The sequence below is a fragment of the Diplotaxodon limnothrissa genome, linkage group LG17 (assembly GCF_057381915.1).
Source record: "Diplotaxodon limnothrissa isolate DT_005_m linkage group LG17, D_limnothrissa_male_GT1.1, whole genome shotgun sequence".
In the NCBI taxonomy this organism is placed as follows: domain Eukaryota; kingdom Metazoa; phylum Chordata; class Actinopteri; order Cichliformes; family Cichlidae; genus Diplotaxodon; species Diplotaxodon limnothrissa.
The window spans coordinates 4848560-4862871 of record NC_140612.1 but is presented as its reverse complement, the minus strand read 5'-3'; the positions used below and the strand labels follow the sequence as shown (position 1 = coordinate 4862871).

General features: G+C 40.1%; 1 protein-coding gene across 1 annotated transcript; it reads right to left on the bottom strand.

Moving 5' to 3' along the window:
• Positions 1–1511: 1511 nt before the first annotated feature.
• Positions 1512–10376, bottom strand: ccdc3a (coiled-coil domain containing 3a). The gene is made up of 3 exons (XM_085376387.1): positions 9970–10376; positions 9073–9250; positions 1512–1817 (listed from the first exon to the last, which is right to left on the bottom strand). Exons 1-3 carry the CDS (start codon positions 10374–10376, stop codon positions 1512–1514), a joined length of 891 nt encoding a protein of 296 aa, XP_085232513.1.
• Between the last annotated feature and the right edge of the window lie 3936 nt (positions 10377–14312).

Genomic DNA, 14312 nt, shown 5'->3' with positions numbered 1-14312 from the left:
AAATATTCACAAGCTAGCTGTGTATACAGACTTTAACTTGCATTAAAAATAAATGAGCCTTCTCTCAGAAATCCAAGAATTGTTTCATCATCGCATTACTGATATTGGACGAGCTGTACCTTATTGTGTCACTCAGCCGTGATCATATATTTTTGATCTTTGGCGTGTCGGTTAGTTCATTTTTCCGGGCGTCAACTCTAATTTTTCATTTCAGTCTAATTGTTCTCATCAGCATCACTGGCAGCTGCGTGTAGAAGCAACAAGGAGCTGTTTTCAAGCAGCAGCTTTGAAAATGTGCTGTATGCATACCTATGCAGGTGAAAACAGCACGCACACAAAGTTTTGGGACTGTAAGTTGTTTTTTTTAATGTCCGCTTTCTCTCTGTAGTCTATTTGTAGTCATTGTAGTATTGATCAATGAACTTTGAGCATGCTTTGAATGCCAAAGTGCTTCTCGAAACCATCAGCTGTCATCTTATGAGGACTGACCTCAAACCCAATTGGTATCCAAATATGTAGTTCTTTACTTTTTGCTTTTGTTTTTAAAATTGCTCTCCCAATTTCAAAAGTTTACCTGACTTCAAAACGATCCTAATGTTTTCATTATGATCAGAAAATATGTAAGTAACTGTTACCACATTTAGAGAATATATTATTGCCCTCCATGAATCAGCTGAAGCCTATCTCAGCTACCATAGCTGAGCCTGGACAGGATGTCAGTGTAATGCAGGGCTTTCATTAATTGATTGGTTGATCAAATGGTAAAGAACTTGTATTTGACTATTAATTTACATGCATCCTTTTATATGTACTATTCAGTATTTGGCATTTGCAAATGCAGATCTTATACCAGAGAAACTGTGAGGCCAAAATCCTTGTTATAGACTTTATTGTAAAGCTGACACCACCTATAGCTTGTGAAACTTTGCCTATCTGGAATTCTGGCATGAAACTTAAAAGCAACTGAACTCTATCCCTAAATAGTTCCCTGGTGCAGGTTTTTTCCACTGAGGTAAAAGTGGTGCCTTGTGAAAATCATAACTGTGTTTTAATTAACAGCTGAAAAGCAAAGAGAACTAATTGTCCTTCACATCTCAATAAGCTCCCACTGTGGCTGTTACTATTGCTCACAGCTGCTCTTAGTGTCAGAGCAGAGCAAGACAACATCTCGAGATGAGCACAGCTCTGCCACTTAATCCACTCATGAAGGCAGCAGAGCTGAACAACCAAAGAAGGAATCAGTGGGAAAAGAGAAATGTTTGATTCTCATTCAGAAAACTGTTTATTTTTATCAGATAAGTGGGAATCACGCTTATCCACAGTTTATTAGAGGAGTTCCAGGTAGAAAGAAAAGGGATAGCAGTTTATTTACAAGACAACTGTGAAGAGTATTGCTTTTAAAGTGTTTTTACTCATAAGTGACACTTCTCCGTCCCTTGCAGAGAGACCGCCCAGCAGTCTCTCCAGATCTACAACCACTCTGCAGTCCAGGTGAGTGGTACTTATACGATTTAAAGTTGCATCCTGTGACGTATCGCTGCACTTGTGTAACCCCCGAGTGGAGGCTCCTTCTGTGTTATAGTGTTGAGGTGATGTCCTGCCATTCTCTCTGAGGCTTTTAGCCTCTGTTGCAGCTCCTGTGCCTGCTGCTCAGCCTTGCGTGCAGCTTTGCGGGCGTTCCTCAAGGAACGCTTCACCTTGCGAACTCGCTCCTTCAGCTGCCGGTTCCTCCTTTCCGCTGCAGCCAACCGGTCCTGCAGCTTCCGGCCTCGTTCCTCCTCCTCAAACAGTGCAGCCTGCACCGAGGAGCACAGCAGCTGGGGGTAAGGAGGAAAGAAAGTGATGTTAGTTAGCATACGTGAAGGCTTGTTGTCTTAAGTGTCTGACAAACTGTTGTAGACTTCCAGCTGCTATCTCGTCAGCTAGATGTGTAGAGTGGGAGCTCTACATGTCGTGTGTGTGTGTTTTCTCTCCTGTGCATGTTGTTTATCCTGTAACAAGCCTAACATGCTAAGCAGGAAGTCTTATTTACTTTTCTATAGGCTTCTACTCCCATTTCAAAAACACATGTGTGTTTGGGTACCTGTGTAATATAAATGTACTATTGACCTCTCATCCCTATGCAAGGGTCACATGTTTTGATGTTTCTGGGACCCTAATGTTGCACGTTCTTGATGGAAGAGAGCTGACCTGAACCGACAGGGTTCACAAAGGTGACAGCTGTTGACGTCCCAGTGGGAATGTATCGTTTGGTTTCCTCTGTTTATGGGCGCACTTTATCACAAGTAACATATACAAACTCAAAAATATTGTGAACTAAAAGTATGTACTGTACATTCACTATTTGTCTCACTCTGCATACATACTCAGATGACCACAGTCGAGGTTAAGGCCAAGCCCCTGTTCTTTTAGCTTGCTGTTTTGTACTGTGGTACCAAGGATCGCAAAAATGGACACTCGTATGGTTTTGGCATATAATGCAGTTTGTTTTAGTGCCATTTGTTTTGGAAAACAATTGCTGAAAAATTGTCTTAAACTATGTTAAAGAAATACTGAGAAGACATTACTGTTGTGTCTGTTAGCTAAAACTGGAGGGACTTTAGCTTAGTGCTTAGCTTAGACTAAAGACTACAAACTGAAGAAGCCTCTTAGTGTAAGCCTCCTCAGAAATGGTATTAGTAGGAGGGTGGTCATGTTTACCAAGGTGTGGCATTCCCTCTTCTTTTAACAATGGTCCATAAAAGTCTGGGAACAGAGAAGACCAGTTATTGGACGTTTAGGTCTATTTGTATTTACATTTTATATGGCATACTACCTTTCTTGGAATTAGTTTTGCAATACAATACACCCAAATAAAACAAAAAAAAAACCCTTTACATTAAACTTCATTTTAAAGTCTAAATAGTTCATACTGAGACTGATGAAGATAATCTCACGAGGACAATGTTACCTGGCCATATGGTGATACTGCACTGTATGCACAGACTACAAGATCATGTTGTTTGTAGTGCAAGCAAGCAATAAAATTCCATTTACCTTTTTATCAGTGTAAAGGTAGAAACCCATGTGAATAAAACCAAATCCCTCTGCATGGATACAATCCACCAGGGAGAGAAAATATTTCATGCATTTGTTCCTATTCAGTAAGACTGAAGTCAAATTCATATTTTTTTTTCTTTTTTTTTAAACAGTTTGAAGCCTTGCCTTTTCAGTTCTCTTAGGAAATTTCACAGTGGGATGCATCAAGCACACACGGACACACAAACGCACACCAACTGTCAAAACATCCGGGTCACACCTGCCTGCTGTTTAGCATCATCTGTATAAACAGTATTTAGAGGACATGTGACGACAACTGAATGCACAAAGGTCCACAGTGAAGAAAGACAGAACACAGAAACATTCAAGTTCTTCAGTATCCAAAAGTCAGTAAAGGGAGGCAAGAAACTATGGGGATGTCGTCTTAGTTTGTTCAAAACTCTATTTATTTAACAATTAACATTTACAGCAACTGTGGTCTAAAATGGCTACAATGACTGATCGCCCTATGTTGCAGTTTCCTTCAGGTCGGGTCACATGTGACCCTTCAGGTCCTTGAAACCTTTCAGTCTGTTCTGATTCAGTCTGACATTTTGGCTCATCAGTGCAGGTACCACATCTTAACAGTGATGTCATAATGAAACATTGCCTGACTGGAAATAACATGAAGTCAGAGATTTCTTAACATGGTGGATATATTTTGGTAGTTCGGTTTATAATTATCTTATGTGCCGTTATTAGAACGCATCCATGCAAGCTTTTGTAAACTTCAATGAACGGATCAGAAGATTTTTAAATCTGTGTGAGAGCTTACTTGACTGAAGGACACACTGGTGTTTGTCATTAGATTCTGATCGATCCCGTCTCGGTGTTAGATCTTTTGTCATGAGTAATTAGTGCTGCCGGGCTGCAAAACACTAATGGACTTACCCTGCTTCTGTCTGATGCTGAAGGTATGCAATAAACTCTGAAGAAAGACTTCTGCAAATAGCTGAAAGCAACAAAGTAGTTCTTACTCTGATCACAGTCATCACTGAAAAGTCTGACCTGTCAGTGACTCTGTCTTCATCGCAATAATGATTTTTTTTTTTTTTTTTTTTTGTGAAGTTGCGTTTGCTGAACATTCTGTCTGTAACATATTTGCAACAGTGAAGCAGGTGAAGGTGTTTGGTAACTCTGGATAAACAATTTGAAAAAAATGTGGTGCTCAGACTTTGTCCTGTGTTTAACATGTATGGCTGTAGGTTTTGGGGGTTTATAACTCATAACTGCTGCAAATGTAGGAAGGTCAGAGAAATTAAATCAGCCATGCAAACCTCATGACAGCAAGTTTAATGTCACTGTAATGCTTTGCACTGTGACACCACAGGCCATCCAGTCCAGTTCTAGCAATGCTAAACTTGCTTTTAGAACATTTTGCTCTGGAGCAAACTTGAGGAATTTATGTAAACTTTTTTTTATTTTTTTATTTTTTTAACTCATTTGTTTGAGTAAAAGAAAAAGACACAATGTCAAATATGGAAGCAAAAGTGGAAAAGAAAACACAAAAAAACCCAAAGGCTGTAATCATGTTTGAAAGAATTTAGAGGTGTTTTTGTTTGCGCCCAGCTTGACCTGACTCCTCATTCATTTCTGCAGACTTTTTGATTTCTCTCCCTAACTTTATGTAGAATCTCAGCAGGAGTCCACACAATTACACAGACAACACACATGGCCAGACACCTTTACACACAGTTAGTGGCTTTAGAGCTCCACTGCTGGCGTTAAAGAGCCAAGCCAGGGTTTCTCCTCTCCTTGTGCAGATTTTATATTGTCTGTGCGTGCGTGGGAAGGGAAAGCTAGAAAATGGAAAGAAAAAGTGATGAAGAGACAAAAGGAACAAAGAGACGGAGAGCAGAAAAGAAATAAAGGTGGTGAAGAGGTGCTCCATAGGGTGGCATTTCTCCTCGGCTTCTGCACTTTTCTCCTTTATTTCTGTAAAACACAGTCTGATAATGTATTTTTTATGAGCTTTAGTGTCTAACTCTTGAGTGAAACAGGCACTCCCTTTTACCCCTCTGTAAGCACGTACATAAAATGTTAATGAGAGTCAGGAAACTTGTTAAAGGGGTTTGCATGAGGGTTCAAAATTCTGCCTTCCCTTACCGTGGGTACAATCAACCAGTTCTGTATGCATACACAGTAAAAATGTGCTGTATATGGAAGTGATTAGGAAGTGTTCGAGCCATCTGCCTGCCTTCTTGTGACCTATCAAAGAACTCCTATGATATGTATGTATTATATCTGTATTAGACCCACAGGAGTGTCTGACCTGGCTTGTGGTAAAAGCAGCTCTGAGCACTACTGATAAGATGAGCCTTTGAACAAAAGCTAATTGAAGGTTTTGGCAGGAAAAGTGCAGTGAAGGAAGTCTCCTGTCTATCCTTCTGGCGGGGCATCTGGTTCCCACAAAGCTGAAATCAGAAGCAAACCTCCTCCCAGCTCTGATTTTAGGGATTTTTTTTTTTTTTTTTTTGTCTTTAAATGCAGCTGAAGGATGAAAGCACAGAGTGATGCAAGAAGGGAAGCTAACTTTAGATAATAAAAGTATTAATAGGCTTGGTTCTTGGCTGTTAGATTAAAGAAGGATAAAAAGAGAAAGAAGAGAGATTTCTTTCCCCATTTTTTTTTACGTCTCCATATACATTCCCAAACAAAACACCTGTTTTGTCCTGCCTTGCCTAAAGGTTATTGTAGAGGAGCACGTGAATCCTCCTCTACAATAACAGCACCTTTAACCCCTTTTTGCCTGAACTATGACCCCTTAATTCAGAGGCTAGATCCTGTAGTTTAAACCAGAACAGAAACAGAAAAGAAGGCACTACAACACCACACTTTGCAGCCCTTTAACAGTTAAATTCTTGCTCTTAAATAATGCTGTGGCTAAATTAGCTGTGAGATTATTTAAAGCTGAAGAGGTAAATCAGCTGTGAATGCTGCAGGCAGTAGAGAAAAAGTCAGCCAGGAATGAGGCACAACATCCTTCAGAGTGTTAAGATGATGATAACGAGTGCAATAAATGGATACAAGTGTATGAAAAAGATCCACGTAATGCTCCACGGTCCACCGGATGTATTAAATGATTGTAATAGAGACGCTGTCTGTAAATCGCACTGACTTTAAAGGGGATCTATTGTGCTTATTTTCATCTCCATTATTTCCAAATCATGCAAGGAAAACAAAACCCACACCCAAAACACTGAGACAAAAAAAATCAGTTATGATATGAAGGAAGACTTGAAGCGAATGAGCACATCAAGTGCATATCAGTGTCACCTTTGCCAAAGAGTGAAGTGTCACCATAAATTGTGTTTTAATTGATCATCTTTATCCCTTCAAGAAGCATCCTGAAGGATGTTTTTTTTCTTCCAGGGTGTGATGTTGCCTTCATCCACAGGGCACCAGGTTTGCTGTGCTCTTCATCATCATTAAAACACCAAAGTGAGGGCCTCTTCTTTGGTGTGTCACAAAAACTATTCAGCAACCACTCAGCTGTACCTTTTCAAAATAAACGCAAAGACGTGTCGTAAATTTGTCTCCAGCTGCCGTGTCCTGTCTTGTTTGAGGTGCGAGCTTGAATCAGTCAGAGCAGATGTGATAATGAATGTCTGAATCCCAGCAGCAAAGCTCCCATCACAAGCTTCAGCCTATCTCTGGTCCGAGGTCAGCGTGATATGTTGCTTCATGCTGATACAGATCAAAGCTGCAGACTGACACGCTTTCAAGCTGGTGGTGTCAAAGTCGTCGATCTCTGCTATTTGATCTTTGACCCCAGGGTGCACGGACAGTATCCGATATGCCTGAGGTGCAACCTGGAAGGACCTCGACTCATCAGTTTGCTTTGATCTACAACCGGTTGGGACCTGATTACGTCGGGCCAATCACATATTAAAACTTTATTAACAGTACAATTGATTCTTTTGTGTTTGTGCATGTGGGCATTTTTGTCATCCTTCTGAGAATCAATCCATTTTGTGTGGGTATTTGTGTGTTCAGCTCTGCGCAGTGCCAGAGGGTAGTTTGACTGATCTTTCTTTCCCACATTCCTGTCAACGGACTCACAACTCAGCTCATTATTAGGTGTCCACACACACAAACCAAGACCTCCCTCTGCTCGTACACATAGTTCAGCTACAGCGGTTGATTCATTGCCAGTTTCTGACTCAAACATTACCGAAACTACAACACCCTAATATTGTTAGTTGCTCCAGTTCCAGTTCCCTGCACACTGCTGTTTGTCTGGACCCTTAATCTGTTATCACCATGGTAACAACATGGTTTTGAGTTTATTTACATTTTCTGCAAACCCCCACAAAAAGTTGGCCTATTTGAAACAGGGGACTGACTAGGCTCATTCTTCTAAGAAGCTCTTTTTTTTTTTTTCTTTTTTTTTTAATAGCTCCTTTCATTTTAAGGTCAACAGCTCTATAAGCAAACTTGCTTCTGATTGGCTGCCCCTTGTAAATAGAAGAATCGTGTGAGTGGTGCTCCTGTGTTTGCGTCCAATCAAAGTTGACTATATGTACTCTCAATGACATCATGCATAGCCAAGTCTAGAAAAAAACTGTTGGGAATGGAGCCCTTAGAGCCATCTGAGGCCTGTGATTTTGGGAATTAGCTACTATTTATACAGTGACATAATTTTCAAACCTTTAGCTATGTTCAAAACAAGCATTCAAAATATCAAACAAAAACACATGACATAAAAGTTGCAAAATTTGAGTTACATGTCAGTGAGTTAAATAAGTATTTGATCTTTAGCTAACCATGACTTACTACTTGGTGGAGAAGCCCTTGCTGGCAAGCACAGCAGTAAGATGTTTCCTGTAGCTGGTCAGGTCAGGTTTGCACACATCTCAGGAGGAATCTTAGACCACTCCTCTTTACAGAAACTCTCCAACCCTTTAGATTTCTTGGCAGTTGCTTAGTAACTCGAAGCTTCAAGTCCTTCCACAGATTTTTTAGAGGACTGAGGTCTGGAGACTGGCTAGGCTACTTCATGACCTTAGTGTGTGAAGATGCACATTAAGGTCATGAAGTGGCCCAGCCAGTTTAGCCACTCCTTTGTAGCTTTGTCAGTATGTTTCAGGTCATTGTAATGCCTGAAGACCCATCCATGACCCATTTTCAGTGTTCTGTCTGAGCGAAGGAGATTTCTCATCCAAGATTTTGGTACATGGTCCTGTCCATTTTCCCTTAATATATGTTAAGCCATCATGTACCGTTAGCAGAAAAACAGCACCAATGCATGATTTCCGCTTCCATGCATGACTGTGGGGATGGTGTTTTTTGGGTGATAATCAGCATTTTTTCTACAAACATGGCAGGTGAAGCAAGAGAGCTTGAGTTTGGTTTCAATGACATCTTCTCACAGCTCTTTGCTCTTGCTCACAGTGGTGGAGAGGTTGGAATGGAAGAAACTGATTCTTTGGACAGGTGTACTTTATACAAATAACAAGCTGAAATCTGTGTCATTAATTGGTTGTTTGAAATCCCACCCATGGGAGTCAGATGTCTAGCTGGGTTGCTGGGGATCAAATACTTATTTCACTGTGACTCATATTCATTGTGTGTGTGTGTGTGTGTGTGTGGGGGGGGGGGGGGGGGGGGGTTGTGTTGTTGTTGTTGTTTTTTTTTAATTCTACGTTTTGTTTTTTGTTTTTGTTTTTGTTTTTGTTTTGTTTTTGTTTGGTTTGGTTTTTGTTTGTTTGGTTTTTTTTGTTGGGGGGGTAGGGATATATAAAAGGCAATAAAAATCCAAATTTAATAAAACACATTTGCTCCCTGATGATCCCATGGACTATTTGTTATCTCTGTGACAACAAGATAGTTTTGTGTTTGTTTGCAGTGTCAGCAAAACCCCACCAACATTTCTAAGAAGGTAATGAAGCTTTTTATTATAGATTGCAATGGTCAGTTTAATCATAGACATTTGGTTTCTCTTCTTCATGTACAACACTTTAACAGGCTAACTATGACTAAGTGATGCCTTACCCTGCTGTCTTCCTGCATGTCCCACTCGGGGCTGAAAGTCTGAAATGGTTGGCTCCCCTGAGTGCAGTTGGAGAACTGAAACAGACTGGAAAACGTGCGTCTGTTCTCAATCGTGTCAGCAAAGATGGCATCTTGGAAGTTGACCCCATGAGGTCGGATGCTGTAGTTCTCATCCATCCTACAGAGGAGATGAAGGGGACAACTGTAAGCAGCACATTTGAATCTGCATTTAAAAAGAATGCACTCTGCTCCTTTCCAGTATATTTTTGTTCTTGGATTGTACCGGAGAAGCTTTGCATGATTCACAAATTAAAATAATGAGTATTTATGTTAGAAATTTATTAGAAATAGCATTCTGAACCCTGGCTATTTGGTTCTGAGGAATTATTTGCAAATCTACTGATCTTGTTATTTTAAACTTTGGCCATTTTCAATATGAACATCCACCAATGTATTGTATACTATAAGAAAATAACTAGTAGGTCTGCTTTAACAGCCAGAATAGAGAACAGAAATACATCATGATGTCATAATCTGTGTGGCTGATAAACTGATCATTTGCTAATAACTCCAATTTATAGCTGATAGGTGTACAGTAATAAAAAGTCTTGATGAAGGCCAAAGCCAAAAGTGGCAGTCCTGCAAAGTGGTATTTACTCATTTGTTTTACTACTTTGATTATTTACATACAAACAGTGTTAATTTAAAGGTGCTCTTTCATTTATGTGGCAACAATAATAGATTTGACAAATTCAGGTAAAGCTGAAATAGTTTTTAATTATGGGTTATTTTTTGGTTTGGTTTGGTTTCATTTTTTTTGCAAAAAAAAAAATAGAACCAAAAAAATATATCAAATTAATTTTCTGAAATAAAAAGTGACCGTTTTTTCTACCTCACCTGAGGAAAAAGAAATAGGAGTAGTTCTCCATCACGGTGTGGGACTGACAGGACAGGTAACCAAGCCCGGTCAGGTTGAGCCTGGATCCAGAGGGTACCTCCAGCATGCTGCCCCAGGCTTGGTCACACAGCAGCTCCACCTCTGCAGAATACAGCAGCCCTTCCTCTGCGCCCTCGTACCCGTATCCGAACCCGAAGGGCAAGGAGTTGTACAGACTGCCCACTCCAACGCCCACCGGCTCCCGGTGGATTGCCAGGACCCGGGCATACAAGATGATCTCCGCAAGTTCCGCCCGGCAGCCCTCGCTCAGCGGCCGCCATTCCGAGGGGAGCTGGCAGCCACGCGTAAAGGTGTCCAGATGCGCAAAAACGCAGAGCGTTGCGAGGAGGATAGTCGTGGGAAACATCCCGAAAAGCGTACAAAATCTTATCTGGCACCTCCTAAAGTCTGCGTTGATGAGTCTTTCCTTTTTCCTAAGTGTTTCCAGGAGACCCAGCCAAGTGGCCGAAAGTAAACAAATCTGGTTGATTTTGCAAAAGTTATGCACATGTGTTTACCTCAACCACTTGATGATGCTAAATCACAATGAAAATAATTTTTCAGACAGAGTTTTTGAGCATTAACACAAACTCAAGCTAACTTCAATCGTCTGAAGACTTTTGGAAAGAATAAAGTCGGATTAATATGAATGTGCAAAGACTAACCGCTCCAATCTGCAGCTCTGTCCGTTCTCCTGCTTGGAGGAGGCGAGGTTTAAACAGAGCGATGGTGATGCCTTCAAGGACTCGTGCGCTGCTTTGATATTTAGAGTTTCAATGAGGGGTGGTCGATGCGTTGAAGTGGTATTTTGCCTGATGAAAAGGTGATGAACCTGAGGTTTTGAACCTGTTGACCTCAGACATAATATTATAACCCACATGATGTATAAAACTCTTTCGATCAAAAAGATTATTAATTCAAATATACTCCAGGTTCTTCACAAAACGCGTCGCTTCATGAAACGAATACTTCCTTGAGGAATCGACTTCTTCTTTTCGGCATGTGAAGGCGTTAAACTTGATTATAAAGGGACAATCGCTGTGGTGCGAGATGGTATCACAGGAGCCAGGTTTTGGCTGGAGGAAGTTCCATGGAAGATAAATCAAAGCATCTGAGAAGAATTTGAATGGGTCCAAAGGGGGGTGCTGCTGAAGTTTCCACTGGGTTCCAGGGTACCTCGAATTTGTTTTACAACACACTGGGGGTACAGTGGGTCTTTTTGGTTATACAAGCGCTATTCTGGGAACTTAGTGTGTCATGTTGTGTGAGTCCCAACATTCTTTCTGATAGACCTTTAATACAAATCTTTGATTTTGGCTACCTATTGTGGGTCAGTGGGGTCCAGTGGCTCCTGGACAAGGATCACTGGGAGTTTTGAAGCATTAAGGGAAATCCCGAGGGAGACAATATTTCTGTGGTGAAAATCCTCCAGGGATTCTCTCTCTTTTTTCTTCTTTTTTTTTTTTTTTTTTTTACCTGAGATAAGGGATGCACCAGGACTCTATAATGTGATTACATTTCACAATACCTAAAATATTTTATTAAGGATAGCCCACATAAGATATCCTTATCTTATGTGGGCATACGGTAATTTTTATGCAAGCCAAAACTGCTGATGATGCAGCCCATCAGCTTTCACTGGCATTACATGATTTACAAAAATGGCTGAATGACTCATGCTTGTGCCTTAATTTTAAAAAGACCGTATCAATGTTTTTTAGTAAGCCTAAAACAACCGTGGCTGCAGTAAAAGTCTGCTTGGGTGCACAAGAATTAATTAATGTTGAGGAATTTAAGTATTTGGGAGTGCTACTAGACTCTAAATTATCCTTTAAAAAACACATTAAAAAAGTAGTGAAAACTGTAAATGTTAATATACAGAACTTTAGACATATCCGCACATCATTAATAGACACAGCAGCGATTACATTCCTGCATTCTATGATACTGGCTCATATTGAATATTGTATTACAAGTTGGTCCTATATGAGCTCTGCTGCTATTGGGCCAATTGAAGTATGCTACAAAAGAGCATTGAAAATATTAGATAAAAAACCTTTTTCATATCACCATTGTCAAATTTTAGAAAAATACAAGTTTTTAAATTTTACTAATTTCAAATTATTTAAATCTGCCTGTCTAATATACAAAGTTATACATGGTCTGGCGCCTCCACCAATGAGTGATTTTATTAAACAAAAGTCTAGCAGTGTTGCTGGGTCTCGACTGACTCGAGCCACTGTTAGAGGTGATTGTGAACTGGCACTCAGGCGGACCACCTTTTCACAGAATGCTCTGTCATATCAGGGAGTGAGCTTCTGGAATAGTCTTCCACTGTCAGTGAGGGAAAGTACAAGTCTACCCATCTTTAAGAGTCACTTAAAAGGGCGGCTGAGGGACACACAAACATGTAATCATGTTTAATAATCATGTTTTATATTGGACGGGAAAAAGAGTTAGTGTATTACAAAAAGGAAAACAACTGTTAGTGCAATGGGTGAACGCAATATCACGATGGTCAGGGCATGTACAATACTGGGGTTTGTGCAATATAATTGATGTGTTTCCGTTATTGTTATCTATACTGTCCTCTGTGTCCACTCTCCTTGTCATTGTTTGTTCTAGTATAATGTGATCACTGTTTTTGTCCTTGTCACATGACCTGTAAATAGTGTCTCTGTATGTTTTTACTAACTTGTGTTTAACACCAACCTGCCAGAGGGTCTGCAGATGGAAATTAGCCCAAGGCTATAATCTGGCATATTTACATTTGTTAAAATGTTCATTAATATCTATTGCCCCTCTTTCTAAAAAAATAAAATAAAATAAATAAATAAGATCATAGTAAAGATTAATAATCACTTTCAGTTCCTCAACTATAACCACTTTAACAGTCTTCCATACAGTTCTAAGCTCAACCTCCAGTAAGTACAGTGACCATCTCTGATTGCTTTAAACCAGGGGTAGGCAACTCCAGGCCTCAAGTGCAGGTTTTAGACATCACCCTGTGTCAACACACCTAAATTAGCCATTTGAATCAGCTGTGTTGGATCAAGGACACTCGAAAACCTGCAGGACACAGGCACTCGAGGTCTGGAGTTGCCTACCCCTGCTTTAAACTAACCTGAACATGAACATCAGTAGATTGCTCTTGAATAAGACTGCCATCTAGTGGAAAGTAAGTATAACTGTATATATAAACGTATAGCTGTAGCTGCACAAACAAGAGCAGAAATGGTGTTTCTCGGACATTCCATTGTATTTTACTACAGTAGCCTCTGAGTGTTCTATGCTACAGTATTGACAGATATCCCATCGGAATCAGTTACACTGTCGTCGCCATTTATCATTCAAAGCTGACATCAGAGGGAATCTCCAGTCCTTCCTTTCCTGTTTGCAAGTGTAAGGTGACTCCTGAGGGGGAATTCCCGCTAACAGCTGATGGTCTAGCCCCGCCCCCACACATGTCAGCCTCTTGCCGATGTGTAAAAAATGCGGATGGACCCGTGCCGCGGCGGCGCTGCTTACGCGCAGGCGCTCTTTGTTCTCAGATCAGTCCTCTGCCCCGTGACGTCACTACGAGGAAATGAAAACCGTCCGTAAACTCCGCACAAGTGAACTCGGTGTCGAGTTGTCGAAAATTAGACCGACTTAGATAGGAACTATGGCTTTCAAAATAAAAGCAAAGCGTTCTTGAAGAATGAATTAAGATTGCCCTAAAAACAAATATCAAAAGCTAAGGACTTCAGAAAGAACAAATAATCACTGTAGTCTTTTAATATGATAAATAGAAGTGAAAATAGCTACACACAATACAGTTGAATGAATATAGTAATGAAATTAAATAAGGCTAATGAAATAAGCCTTATTAAATTCCAGCGCAAGATGATGGTTTTCCTCTGATGATGAATTTAATTTTATAAAGACATTATTTATTTTTAGGTGGAGGAATTTCAATTTCAGCAGATGTTGCAGTGCTGGTAGCAATTGCGGATTTGTTTGTTTTGTTTGTTGTTTTGTTTCTTTGATTTTGTCTTGCGGTTTAGCGGATTCATCTACTGCTTATTAAAATAAACTTCAGATGAATTGTTGAATTAAGTCTTTACTGTTTGAAACCCCCATTAGTGGAAAATGTTATTTTTATATTATTTTAAACTGATAACTACACTGTCACTATAATTGCTCTATAGTTGTTATTTGTCACAAATCAAAACAAAGCTCTTGATCAAAAGAGTCACTGATGTGATCTAGGTGCATATGCACACAAAGTAAATTTCCAGTCAAAATCTTGGCCTTTCAATGA